Here is a 15,182-nt window from a genome sequence, read left to right as displayed (position 1 = left end):
CATTGGAAGTGATTTCTGGGCACACAGAAGCAAAGATGATTGAAAATAGCCAACTGATTTACCAAAGTTACATCATGCTTGACCAACCTGCCTGCATTCTACACTGAAACAACATCCGTTGAGTAAGGGAGAGTGGTGTCTTTCTCAATTACATGGTGAATACTCTGTCCAGTTTTGGGGGCCTCAGTCCAAGAAAGATGCTAATAAACTTGAGAAAGTTCAGTAAAACCCCACTTATTTTACTGGAATTAATCAAATTATCAAGGGACTTGACTGTATAGGATGAGCGTGAGGAAGCTTAGCGTGCCTACCCTAGAGGCTTTGGGTGACTGAAGAGCAGTTTTCCGATACCCACAAAGGGGTTACTCTGAAAACGGAGCAAGGCTCTTTACTGAAGTATGCAGCAAAGGAGATACAATGATCATAAATTGAAATAGGGGAGATTTTTTTATTAAAAAAACCACAAACTTGTTACTATCAGGACAGTCAAGCTATGGAACAGGTTGCATAAAGGTGCTGTGGTTTTCAAGAACCAAAACGGACAAATCCCTGTGTAACCTGGTCTGAATTCCATGTTGACCTTGCTTTGAGCAGGACGCTGAAGTAGGAGACCTCCTGAAGTCCCTTCCAACCTGAAAGATTCTATAATTCTACATTTTCTACAAAGAAAAGGGTAAAACATGTTTGTTGGTTTTTGTTTTGGGGGGGAGGTGAGGGGTTAGTAGGAAGCTTACAACCTGAAGCACAAAGAAAACTATAGAAAATACTGTAAAATATAGTCACTACAGAAACATGATTTAATATAAAGCAGCCAGGATGTGCACATTATAAAGAAGAACAAGTACAGTACTGTGTCATATTAGCTCAAGCATCATTTTCAGCCATATATTAAAAAAAGGTTAACAGCTGCATATACAAAACGTTTGGTTTTTTACTTGAATTCTTGATTTTATTTAATCAATCCTACTTAACTCCTATAACTGTATCTCATCTTTCATATCCAACGTGCACCAGCTGCTTGTATGGACACTAGGTGGTTACACCAGCCCAGTGCTATTCCAAAGACCAAGCAGTTATACAGGTAGAACTTAGTGTCAAACGTTCTTTGGGCTGTATTTTCACTCAACTATCAAATGCACAATCTCATCAGGATATGAATAGATACATGCCTGCACTTCAGTCTTCTTCACTTTTGGACTTCAAAAGTTACTCAAATGAATTCACATTCACTATCTCAAATAAGAATACTTTGTAACCAATGTAAAATAACCTGTGATAAATGAACTTCAGAAAATCTGAGAAATATAAGCATTCTTCAGAGTTAATGTCATTACTACAATTCATGGCACATACATATACTTCCCAAAATGTTAATAATTTCTCCAGTGTGTTTAATGTTAATTTAGTGTTAATTGAGGACTTATAGAACAGAAAGCAATAAATAAAATGAAAAACAAGGATTGACAAAAATCACATTCTTTCCATGAGACTGTTTGCCCTGACTTTTGCACACCTGTCTTTTTTGTCAGTTTTGTTTTTAATTCTATACACAATCAATCACAACAGGCTCCTTGGGGGGAAACACAAAAAAACAACCAAACCAAAAAAACCCAAAACCACTGCATGTAAACTTCAGCAAAAATCTGCTGTCTGTTTAGGTGCTCTTCACTTACACATACAACTTGATGTTTAGGACTTGAAATATTTCACAGCTGCTTCTGACTGCTGTAATTCTTGATGACTTGGGAAAAAAGTTCTACCAACAAACAAATCATTTTAGTGAAGTCTGACATGAAAATCAAACCTTGATTTCATCTCCTTGCTCGCTTTCAGACATGCACAGACTAGAAACTCTTCCCAGGAGATCTCTTCCTGGAAATGTAAGAGGTGGCTTTGTTCGCATTGGATTTTTTTTTTTTTTTAACAAGCATCTAGTTTCACTAACTCTGTTCCTTCCAAGAAGTACCACACTGAACATATATGTCCACCATAGCCACTAAGGAGTAGATTAAGCCAAGAAGTTGCAGTAAAAGATGTAGGACAGTTTTAATAAGTAAAATGAAATTTCAAAGGAAGTTGTGTATTGACTTGAAGTAGCATCCAGATGTTACAACTGCAAGCAATTTTCTTCATTCTCTAGTAGATTCCCACCTTCCCTGTCCCTGCCCTCCTCCAACTTCTGGTTTTCAACTACTGACTTGCTGGATTGAAGCTGAATTTATTTCACAATGTTTGCTAAATGAACACAAAACTCAAAAGTTTTTCTAAACAAGGCTTGGAACACATATTTGTAGTTTCAAGTTACTGAAACTACTCATGCTTATAAAAACACTTTGCACTAAGTCTATTATATACCCCAGAACTCTGGAAAAACAACCTTAGAAAATGTCTACTCTATAAAATTAAGTTAACACCAACTGAGAATAATTAATTTTCAGCTTCCAAAAAACTTCATAAGCAATTAGCTTGAGAACTTTTTCCAGGGAAAAAAAAAACCCGAAAAACCAAGCAACCCTCAAAAAGTCCATAAAACGCTATTGATTAGTCCTTATCTTTTGCAGCCTTTTCATATGTTATCTATTAAAACTCACAACTCCAAAAGATCATTGGGCTGTTTCTTATAATTTCATGTTCTTATCTGAGAAACTTACATGCAAATGTGCATTTTCATCTCACTCTGAAGAGCCAGCCTTTGCCTTAAGGCTTTATTTCTCAATATCTACTTTCATTTCTGGAAAACAAGGTATTTGGCTCAAGAATTTTACTTCCGTGATTTGTTTCACCACTTTATTCTTGTCTCTAGCTTGCCTCCCTACTGCATTTATTTAGGCATTTCAGAAATGCACAATTGCTTCCCTGTACCATTTCCTCATAATGAGTTCTCTTTTTTGCTTCCCAGCTACACCATCAAAACACCATCTGTAACCAGCTCTACCACTTCAAGAGGATGAGACAGAGAGCCTCTTCTCATGACTCTACAACTATTTCAGAGAAGCTTGTGACCCAGAAGTTCCCACCTCGCTAAGTGATGCTGTAACCACTACAATCCTCACCAAGCAAAGATGTTTCATCCAGGTTTCTCCGAAATCAGCATTTCAAAAAAATGGACTTGCAATGCCTCCCCAGTCTAAACAAAGCCATCACAGAGATGAAAGAAATTTGGGGAAAATCCGTAAGTTAAGGTCCCACTCAAGTTCAGGCAAAACATGCTTTATGACTAATAGGAAGTCACAAGACTGCTTCCAGTATGCAGCTTGTTCTTGCTGAACTTTCTTAGAGTCATATTTAAAGAATACTGTTTTAAACAAACACTGGTGACTCCTCATCTGTGGATGAACAGTACACATACATGCAGTGATTAATTATAAAGGGCTTGATGTCATGTGACCACATTTGTTATATGAGCTTTATATGCATGTATTATATTCTAAAACAGAGAGAACGGGCAATCAAACCTTTCGCAGACAAGGGTTCTGTGCTGTTTGCTATTTTATTATTGTAAGGGGAAAAAAATGAATGTAACGCTAAATTATATTCTCACATAGAGCTCTGGGTAACAATTAAGAACTTCCCTGGACTTCCGTCTTTGCATAAGACAGCATGTCCCAAGGAACACGATCACAGAATTACAAGGAAACATCTTCCATTCTATCATGAGCTTTTTGGAATTTCAAAAGAAAAACTGAAGTTAGGAATTTGAATCATTTCTACTTTGGGGCAAGCTCTTTGTGAAAAAAGCCTTTACAAGTCAAGTTTTTGTATTGGGTGAGTATTATGTAATATATGAAACTATATCTACTGCTAATGCTAATAACCATTCTTACCAGACAGACAACCAATTACTACTTCAACTTTAAAAGCTGCTAAAATACCTGAAGAAGTGTGCTTGTTACGCACCAGTGCATACCCACAGAAAATGTCAGTGAAAAAAAATACAGTAAGACAGTTTGGCTGAACTGACTCAAAACATTGAGTTTTACTATGACCTGAGAAAGCGTGTAAGGCTCACAACTCACTGTCTGTATCTTTGAAAACTGTGAAGGTTATTGATTAGGGTCCCATAACAACATATGCTGGTAATGCCTTACAATCTACAAATACATTTATTTTGTACAAGTTAATATACGCATTCCTTACCAGCCACAGGAATAAAGCAAAAAGATCAACTGAAAAAAAACACCCAAGGACTAAGAAACAGTTCTCTAACTTAGTACGCACAAGAATGCATCTATGCCTCTGCTTTCAGCAGATTATTTCCATAATAGTTAAATGCTTATCTTTTGAAACATTTCATGAGAATGTTCACTCACAGATTCCTCCCCTCCACTCACCCACTCCCCTCCCTCTCCCCCAAGTCAAGCAGCCAACCTTGACAGAATCAGCTCTTGGAAAAAAGGGTTGTTTAGAGCCAGACATTAAAAACTGCATTTTATAGTGTTGTGATTTTGGAGACCAGAACCTCAGATTCACTAATATGAAATTTATTACTGTTTCTGTTATCATGCCTAGGAGCAACCCTATGACAGCTCAAGATTTCTTCATGTTAAGTGTTGTACAAACAAAGAAGACCCAAAGGGCTTTCGGCAAAGACAAAAAGAGCAAAGGGATGAAGACAAGCAGATGAAACAGTCGTGATCAGTACAGCTGGCACTGTCCTCAACTCTAGAGTAGCCTAAGTTGCATTACACTTTTTTAACTGATATCATGAAAAACAGTAAATTTCAAATTTCGCAAAGCAATCTTTTTTGTTTTTTTTTTTTTTTTAAATGAGGACAGTCACTCCCAAGCAAGAGCACCAAAATTAAAGGAAAAAAACCCCAAAATCTATCAGAAATGGAGATCACCACCATCCCTGCCCCACCCCCTTCTACAAGTGCATTCACAGGCAGTTAAAGTGGGTTACTGATCTCCAAATCATTAACCTCCAGAGCAGTTTATCCCCCCACTTACATGGAGCCCTGGTTGAAACAGAAGAACTGATCTTCTGCCTGTGCAGAAAGGAACAACTGTGAATGTGCACAGAGAAAATGCTCTGAAAAATTACAGGCAACTGATCTGTCTTGTTCTTTTGGGTGGTTGCCTGTATGTACAGTCACAGCATAATGTCACTACAGCATCCCCACACAACAAAAGAGGGTTAAAGTCTCTTCAATTAAACTCCTAACTATAGCATCACTGCTAAAAGACTTCTTCTCAAACTGGAATGAACAGAGGTCCGCATGCAGCCAGTGAGGTATCAACGATAAGAACACCATCTCCCAAAACCCTCAGTGTTGCTTGGACTCCAACACATTTAACAGATGTTTGAGGGTCTTCATTAGTAACCTGATACTACTTCCACCAGGCTGATTCTTCACCACCAAACTGAAGCAGGAAAATGGTGATAATGCCCTCTCTGCAGGAAGCACAGAGGGTTCTTCTGGTAAGTCCCTTTGGCATAAGTAGTTCAGAATCATTTCTGCAACAATATTGCAGTTTTCAGAAAAGGACAGGTAAGAGTGAGTTAGTGAGCAATACAAATTCTGAAATCAATTTATAAGTTTCAGATAGAGGTTTTGCAGATTACTTGATGAAAAGTCAAGACAAAGATCAGCTTTGAAGCACTGAGTTTTCTTCCTCATTTTAACTGAACTGATGTTTATTGAAAATGTCTCTTCATCAGTGACAGAAGAGGAAAGATATAGCCATTGGTTAAAAATGATTTCCGCCTGAGGGACAAAATTAAATTAAGGTCTCAGAAAAAGAAGCAACTCACAGATAGAAAGGTAAAAATCTAATTAAAAGCTCCAGAAATCTATCAATCGTAGGATTAAAAAGATATATTGCAGCCAAACAGATGGTGTAAAACAAATACAGGACAAATTTATTCTGACAGACAACTGACAGACCAGATTCAGTTGCAGGGTGGGGGGAGCTGAAAATAACTGGCAGAGAGGTAAGAATCAGCCTCTTAAAGCCTTTTTTCTACAGAGGTGGCCCTCAGCTCACCGAAAATTCACTCTTGAATACAAGATCACAGACCTGTTCCCTTATCTAAGTAGGTAGATAGATCTTTTATGTATTTAGTACCATTAGAAAAGACTGTTAGTTGCTTACAAGCCCATTTCTCAATGGAGAAAAACAAGTTCTTGACATTCCTGAGAGCCATTCGAGATCTTAAATGATACGTCTGACCGGACAACATTGAAAACAGATTTGAAAATAGACAGAGCACTATGGATCTCTGGAGAAAAGACCTTAAACTGAAAACAGAATAGCTTGGGCCATGTTGTAACCAGAATATTACCACAACACAGCCCTTTCTTATCCTGAAAACTACTTAGAAACAAACAAAAAGCTCAAATTCATATAGCCTTACATTGGCAAGCAAAACCTGACAATGAACATAAAAGGGATGGTAGTGACAACAGCACCCCAAGCCAAAATCCCTATAATACTATAATAATGCACTTGAATCAACAAGAATTAATAGAAACTCCCTGTCAACCAATGAGCAGAAAGGAGCCAAGAACAGGCACATTCTGCCAGCCTATCTCAAAGATTTCACAAGACGATAAGGCACAAAATTTACCTCTATCATGGTAACATTTTCTGAACAGCACTGCTCATCTACACATCCTTGTAATAGGAACATACAGAAAGAAAATGACCTGAAGAAATCTTTGCCAAACACTACTTCTAGTCGTTCATTGTGACGTCACCAACATTTTCGTCAAAAAGCTTTGCCATATGAAGTTCACTTTAGCTTTTCTCCCTGAAGTTATCTTGCCTCTTTCCTCCCTTCCTCACCTGAAATTGCTTTGTCTCAACTCAAAGAGGACAAACAACATTGCTTTGTCTTGCAAGAGAAAAAAAAAATAAGCCAAACAGAAAAAGAGAAGTCCCTTCAGGGAGCTATGGAACTGCAAGACAGAGGATGTGCATGTTGATTCCTACAGCTGCCATCACCAAGCCTCCACGAGAAAGTTGGCTCTACTTAAAACTAATAGATGACCTGTGAGCACTGAAGAAGCATACTTGCTCAGTCACAACTTCTCGCTAGCCACAGAAGATAAGCCACTGCTGAAGAGTTTCAATACTGAGACACAGAAATTCTTTACCTGATCCAGTATTCCTGTCTGTAGTTGCAGAGCGCAAATGGGTGAAAGAACTAAGAGGTTACTTACGAAGAACATTCCACAACCTCTTCCTGAGGTTAATACACCATTTGAGATAATTCAGTAGTTGTTATAGTATTACAAGACACAGCAAAGCTTACATCAAGACCAAAGTCCAGCAGTAGAACTGCACTTCGCGTAATGCATCTGGGTGTTTCAGGTTAACTTAGAAAGGAAGAATCATCCCTTTAATGACAAAGAGTTTGCTACAGTGTAGTACCTCATAAGGCTGGAGGCACTTCTGAAGACAAAAGAGGCTCCAGAACTTGCAAGTTCACTATCATTCTGAATTGGAGAGCTAGTTACTTTACTTCAGTAACAATACTTAGTTACGTTTTGTAGGTTCAAATTTAGAGAGAGAGACTAGTAGAGGCTAGTAAAGAAATAAAATAAAGACAAAGGAAATCAAGAATTACTAGGGGTGGGGAGGTGGGCGATTTACTTCTCAATTTGATTAAAAAAAAAAATCCACAAATTAGTTCATTTGCTTGAAACAGTACTTGAGTGGTCAACTGCAGTCCTCAGCCAAAGGCCAAAGAAAATTCAATTCAGTCTTCAGAAAATTTATCTGAACATTATACCATCCTTAGCAGGTGTAATATGTGGAAAACAAAGAGCAATACAGGTGTGACTAGGAAAGGATCCTGACACATTTCAACTTTGAACTCAAAGAAAAAGTTTTCCATTAATTTCCAGTGAATCAAGTATAAGCCAACATAACTACAATATTAACCAATGCCTTTTATTCTCCATCTTTGTTCAGGAATAATTAAATCTTCTAATGAAGGAAAAATGGATCCCACTAGACCATCACCAGACAAAAAGCTATTCATTTTAAAAGATCAGCTGCAGCAACAGGCAGTCAAAGAAAAACAAGCACTGTGGGCACCCCAAGAACTATATCAAGAGTTCTAGAAAAATTAGGCTTCAAGTCATTTGAGGTACTAGTTCCTGGGAGGGAACACATCCTGATTTAAGTCTTCTGAACAGTTTCTTCAGTAAACAAGCTCAATTCTTAACATACAATAACTGAAGCTTACTCACTGAACATGCTTATTAGAGTCAAGTTCTTTTCCCCTATCATCCTTTTAACTCCCCAAGCATCTTGTGATATTTCTGTGTGAAAACCATTTTCTTTCTGCTCTGTTGAAGCTGAGGAATATCTCAGATACTACTGAAATGCAGACAACAAATATCAGATGTTAATGTCCATGCAGTAGACATTATTTTTGTTTTAAACGTAACTAGAAACGCATGAACTCCAAAAAAAAAAAGTTTGGCAGTGACATTCCAAAAGATTACTGATACTACTTACTGTGAAGGTGAAATGACTTCATCACAATGAACTTACAAGTGACAGCCAGTGTACAACATAAGGATTCTCATACAGCGTGCTGGACAAGTAAACGAGTATTAGGATTTACTTATTTTTAGCCTCACAATCCATCTATACAGGTAAGCTATACCAACTTTGGCACACACCTCCCCAAACTCATCTGCACACAAATTGCATAGGGGAAAAAAGCAATACTCCTCATCTGTATTTTAGGACTTCCTGAAAGACAACTGCTCTTTAGAGGGGCAACTTCCCTTTCACCTAATTCTTTTGCTTGAATCAATACTCAGCTGCAAAAGTAAGACTATGGAAAAAGTGAATAGTCTCAGAGCAACTCATTAAAAAAATCTGAAGTAGTCTGAACCCTTTGATCTCAGAATCTAATCCAAATTTGTGCAAATACAGACAACATGACAGTGGCCACTATTTGCTTCTGTAGCTGCCAAATTGCAATAGCTAGTTTCATCCTCCTTCCTGTTCCCATCACTTCAAAACAAGGTAACAAATTTAACAGTGCAAGACTCTGATCCTATACAAGCGCATGTCAATGTCCAATCAAGCAAAAGTAGTCAGTGTTAAGTTAGTAAAGGGAAGTACCCAATTTAAATTAAGTAATTTAGTCAGGTTTTCCTAGGATCAGTACCTCTGAGAGCAAGACTTTCGAAGCCAAAGCCATGTATGTCTAGTTATTGACACATGACCCAAGGGGGAAAAAAAACCAAAACACACACACAAAAGGCTACATGCAGGGTTTTGGAGACCATTACTAGCCAAACAAATTAACAGTAACCCCTAGTGGGAAAAGTTCTAGAAAAATAGAGTGTCAATGTAAGAGTCAATATAATTATATTTGCATGTGTTTGCATTCTGCAGTAATATGGAAGCATTCAAGACAGGAGCTTTGATTTAATTTGGAGACAAAATTGAGGAAGTTGAATACTTATTACAAGCCAGTGCAACTTCAGCAGCTACATTCACCTAGGCCAAAAACACCATAATAATATATTTGTATAAGAGAAACCCCAGACCACATAAAAACTCCAGAGTAAGCAGATGACTAAGCTTCTAAATTGCACCTAAATGTGGACACACTCATATTTAGCTACTCAGACAAAGCACAGAACAGATTAGTCTTGCAAGCTGTATCAATTTAGCAAGGTAGAGAATCCTTCAAAGACAAAACAACAATTAGCACAGGAGAGCTATCAATTAAACAAGATTCTAAGCCACCAAGTATAAATTCACCAAGAACCCAAATATGGCTGAAGTCTCCAAAGAAACTTTTATACATATATAATGAGCTGATAACAGACAGGGAGAGAACAAGACATGAATGGAAGGAAAATACAAAGGCTCAATGCTTCAGATTCAAACAGAAAGCAGATACTGACCCAGAAGTCTTCCGAGCAGCTTCTCCATATCACTTTTCCTTTCAGAGCTGAAGAATACAACTGTCAAGCAGGTGGCTTTGATCTGCTCACTGCATTTACACATCATCTCAAACTAAACTTGACTATCAGCATTATTAAGTGTTATAAAAAGCCACATGTATAGTATTTTACATATATAGAAGACACTTCCACTGAAGAAAATTGGATAAATAATCACTTTTAAGAACTGAAGCACTGCTAAGCAAACTCTGATTAGGAGCTTGATGAAGCAGTCCTAAGGAACTTCTCAGAAAGGGTAAAAGATTCAGGATTTTTTATAGATGTATTTACTTAACTTCTGCTTCCGTTATTAGCACAAAACATCTCATCAGTTGCTTAGCTTAAATAAAACAATCGCTGAGCCCACCCCCAAGAGTTAACTATTAAATTATTAGTTTTCTCCACAACACAAAAGATCTATAAACTTTAATTATTTGGTAGGATGTTAAGTCACCTAGCAAACGTAGAATGCATCAGTAAATACTAACAGCAAGCCACAAGGTCAGTTATACCACCCTGCTCAGAGCACCACATCTTGCAATTTGTGGAAAAGCCTTACACCTAATTTCATGTCTCTCTCCTGCGAGAGATGACTATTCTGTGGGTTCCTTCTCTAGAACAAAGGGAAATGGAAGCTACTCCTTGGAAGTGAGAAATATTTTTTCCACCACTTATTATCTCCAGACTGAATCATGTCTTTATGTATTAGTATACAACATTCACCACTTTTTAGCTCTTCACAAAACTTAACTAAGCAAAAGCTTCAGTCTATACCACACAATTAGAAGACCATCGTGGAATGTAATAACAAGGTAAACTGCTACACAAACCTAATACTGCCTGCTATATTTATAAAGCTACTATTAAAGATGGATTTGTGCCCAAAACAAAGTTTAGCTCTGTTTTAGCTAAAGTTTAAGGAGTATTAGCTCTGTTTTTAGCTCTCTTTCCATGATAACTGGTTAATCTGTGGATTCCCCTCAAGACAGAAATCACAGGTACAACTGTTTACAAAAACTGCCCCTTCAAAGCATTAAAAAAAAAAAAAGGAACAAAACCATGCATCTACATGATATCTTCTTGATAACAAGAAGAATCAGTGATCTGTAAAAAGCTTTAGTGATGCCCATTTCTCAGGATATCAGGAGATGATCACTAGTTCCTTTAAAACAACTACTCAACAAGAGATCTTTTTTCCCCCTGAAGAGATTTCCTATTTTTTCCTTAGTGTTATATTTTCAGTTCTCCTTGGGTTTCATATTAACACAAATTTAAATAATATTTAACTTGGCTCCACTAGCCCAAACATTCTGTAACATTTGTACAAACATAACTCTAAAAGCTTAGCAGCAAAATATTTTAAGTGGTGCCACTAGATCTCTTATTAATTAAAGCAAAAAGTTTCCAACTGGAACAGGTATGTGGAAATTTTAGCTCAAAAGAATGCAGAAAGAAGTAGAGACCCTTTCACAGCTTAAGAGTCCAAAAAGTCACTTGGTGTGTGGCCATCAAGAAACCTGTTAAAGCTATTTTCCCAACATACAAACATTTCTCTGAGATTAAAAATACCTTTGTCATTTCAGATATAATCTGTTTGGGTTTATTTACAAGCTAAACAAACTAGTTAAAGACTACACATCAACCCAGTGTTATGTCATAAATAGTTACAGGTTGCCGCGGACCACAGAGAAAAGTGAGATACTCCGATATATCCAGTGGCTGACTGATGTTTCACTTGTGAGCAGAATTTAGACTCGGGGGGGGAGGGGGAATATAAGATCTTTTTCTCTCTATTGCTTACATTAGTAGCAAATTCAAGTTAGAGCAATTAGTAGAAACATAGATTTGAAAGAATTCTAGATTTGAAAGAATTGATACAAGCTTTAAAATACAGCCGTAGTGAAGACAGTGAGCACTAAAAACAGTGACAGGCTCACGATGGACTAACAGAATAAAAAGACTGTATTTAAAAATAAGGAATAATGTGTTAGTACGTGATCCTCTGTATGCTATTTCCAGAAGGTTTCATCTACTGGATGCTCTAATAATACACTATTTTGAAAAACTGAAGAAACAAAACATCCAACACAGCTACATTTTGTATTTATCAGTAATAACATCTCTGAGCTTAAATATTCAAACTGAGTATTGTGAATTAGCTACTACTGTTCTTCAAGCAGCCATTAAGCTAAAATTTTAAACTGTCAATAACACTAAAAATTATTAAGACCAAGTGCAATGATTATACTCTTTCATACTTTTTAAACACCTAACATACCAAGGCCCAGAAAGCTACTCTTTCAGCTTGGTGCCTTACAGAAGGCAAAGAAAGTTAACATCTCTACTAAGTACGTTCTCACAAATAACACCAGTGATAAATTGAATTCAGTTCCCCTAAAACTTAGGCAATAACAAATTACCATTTTAAAATTCTTCTCAGGTGGCCAACTAACATTGCATTTGTGAATCATTTTATCCTGAAATTTAAAAGTTTAATTCTAGCCCTTGACTCTTAAAACCATGCAAACACACCTCACCAATAAAGCACAGAAAACATCTGTGTTACCAGACATACTTACTCTGACTGGTTTAGTATACTACTTTGGCAGGGATTTGTTGTGGGGCTTGTTGTTTTGATTTTTTTTTCCTCTCTCTAAACTGCCAGGTTGCTACCCATCAATTTTAGAAAGTACACAGTTTCATGCACAGAAGTTACACTTTCTATAACATTGACATCTGAAAACTATTGTTCACACAGCTGGGGTTAAAAGGAAGGCTGATATGGCCACAAAATGTTAAAGATGGTGGAATAGTCTAGTAACAAATCTGCATATTGCTATCATTTAAGAGCTCTCAGCACTATAAAATGCATACAGAAACATTCAAGGATGATATAAAATTTAATTCTGGGACAGAAGTTAGCCTTTAAGAAGACTCTATGCACAAAAACCTTCTTTGTTCTGTAACCTCATCTAACTTACTTTCTTGGAGGAAAAATTGCTTGAGAGTCTGAAGTTTCCCCAACTCTATATCCCAGAAGGAAATAAAACAGGAAGTCCGGCCATACAACCTACAGCATTTGCTTACAAGTTCAAAAACATTTTAGATTATCAGCTAATCCACATAAGGCACTACTAACTGCACTTTCCTGAGGTCATCTGTGGAGCTCAGCGCAGAGTCCCACTGAAGCACTGTTTAACATCCCATTTCGGACATCTTCATATCTAGCACCAGGCAAACTCTGAAATATGCCATATGCTATGCATTAAGGAGCGCCAGAGATGCCGTCCTCTGCACCAAGCAAGTGCCAATGCTGTATCAGAGAACTGAAGTTTGTTTTCAGCTTTCTCCTCAGAAACTTGTTAAGCAAGTGAAAAAAGCAAACTAAAAAACTCCTGAGAACTTACGACACGGAAGATCTATTATGAACACATTCTTACATTCTCTTGCGCTGAAGATGGAAGCACAGTGCAACATTACACTACTATCATAACCCCTGAAGTAGATTAAAAATGAAATAGCCAGCTTTGCCCCAGCAGTTTAAGACCGAAATCAGAGGCTGCTTTAATGTGACTTCTTATCCATTTTAATTAGTTTATGGCAGTAGTCGATTTTTCCATGGTGATGAAGTCACCATGCTGAGAAAGTAAGGAGAAACCGCGACCAGCCACCAGGTGAAAACATCCAGGTTTCTAACTGCATATTAAATTGGTGTTTGCATTGACAGTGATTATTGCTGGGAGCACTCCAGGTAGAGCTCTGAACTCCATTAACTCAGATAACTGAAAATGAAAAAAAAAAAAAAAGAAACTCTGAAACCAATTTTTTTTCTAAAAAGCAAGAACAGCAGCAGGATAGCTGTAACTTCTGAAAAGCTCCTCCCCTTCCCTCCTGAAAACATTAATCCGCGTTTGATCACTGAAACTGCTGTTCATATGTACTCAGCACTGCTAGGCAGGTGTTGAGAAACTCATCCCAGGTGCTTCTACAAGTACTCAAGGAGCCCTTAACGGTTTTTACTTACAGTCTCTCCGCATTCCTGGGAATATCCCTTGGTACAGTTTTGAGTCCCAGTCCATGACAATCCACGTTGGAAGCAATACAGGTACATTTATGCGGGCATCCTCCAACAGGCATCCAAGTCACAGAGCTCCAAAAGCTCAAGATCATTCCAAGGTACAGAAACGCACTTCTTCCACCAGACAACATGGTTTCTTGATCACTTCGGTGGGTATAAGTGTGCGCAAGCAGCCGGCCCTTAAAGATGAAATGCCTCTAAGAAGAAAGGGAAAAGAAAACAAGAGGCTCTTAGTACAGCCCAAGGGAACCCACCACTGCCATCATCGCCGGAGCACCAGCAAACCTTCAAAGGCGCCTGAAAAGGTTACGTTAGGTGGAAGAAGGTGGGGAATTGCCTGTCAGGCTCAGGTTTCTTTCTGTTATCTACGAACGGTACCAGAAGGCAGATAGTTTAACAGAGCTTGAGCCAGATGCGTCCTCAGATGAAAGAAAAACGGGGAGCGGAGGTAAACACACACAAAACATCCATCAGAAGCGGCGGCAATCTCCCAAGAAGCCTCCTCCGCTCCGCATCGCCCCACCTGGGCCAGGCAGGTAACCGGCCGAGGAGACGACCGGGAATTCAAAGCGACCCCGCTGCAAGCTCCTCAGGCGCTCGCTCCCTCCCGCCTGCTCGGCCGCTGCTGCTGCTGGTGTCGCCGCGGGCCCGCACCCCCGCGGAGCCGGGACCGGGAGGCGGCGAGGGGAGGCGGACGGGGCGGAGGTGCGGGCGCTGCCGGCCGCCCGCTCTCCATTCACTGTGCATGGCAGCCGGGCGAGCGAGCGCCCGCCGCGCGGTGCCACCCCTCCCCCCTCCCAAAATATCACCCGCCGCCCCCATTGGCTGCGCCCGCCCTGACGTCACCAAACTGCTGAACTTTCGGAGCGGAGGGAGGGTGAAAGTTTGGGGGCCGCGCTGGCCCCGGCGGAGCGGCCCCCCCGCGCCCCGCAGCCCCTTCCTCCCGCGCCCGCCGCCGGGACGCCGTTCCCCTCGTCGGGGCGAGCCCGCCCCCTCCCCCGGTCGGGGTTTTGGGGAGGAATGCGGGGGCCGCGGCACGGGAACCGGCGCTCCGGCGTGAAACCGGCTCAAGTTTCCCCTCCGAAGGGAATTCACCTCCTTTTGTTTCCCGCGTTCCCGCTCCCCGAGTACCCTCTGGCGGCGGCAGGCGGAGGTTCACCGCCCGCCGGGCTCCTGCCGAG

The 15,182-nt window shown here is 39.4% G+C and overlaps 1 protein-coding gene across 3 annotated transcripts in view; it reads right to left on the bottom strand.

Annotated features, from left to right (window-relative positions):
• SLIT3 (slit guidance ligand 3) overlaps nt 1-14,789 on the bottom strand; it is a 521,231-nt gene extending 506,442 nt beyond the window's left edge. For 2 of the 3 annotated variants that reach the window (XM_063348618.1, XM_063348622.1), the window contains exon 1: nt 13,948-14,789. In XM_063348618.1, coding sequence (XP_063204688.1) covers nt 13,948-14,132 — 185 coding nt within the window. In that variant the 5' untranslated portion in view covers nt 14,133-14,789. The remainder of the gene's footprint in view (nt 1-13,947) is intronic. The other variant, XM_063348619.1, reaches the window with a different exon arrangement.
• Between the last annotated feature and the right edge of the window lie 393 nt (nt 14,790-15,182).

The sequence above is a fragment of the Chroicocephalus ridibundus genome, chromosome 11 (genome assembly GCF_963924245.1).
Source record: "Chroicocephalus ridibundus chromosome 11, bChrRid1.1, whole genome shotgun sequence".
Lineage (NCBI taxonomy): Eukaryota > Metazoa > Chordata > Aves > Charadriiformes > Laridae > Chroicocephalus > Chroicocephalus ridibundus.
The sequence above is the reverse complement of the archived record's forward strand: the minus strand, read 5'-3'. Positions and strand labels throughout refer to the sequence as shown.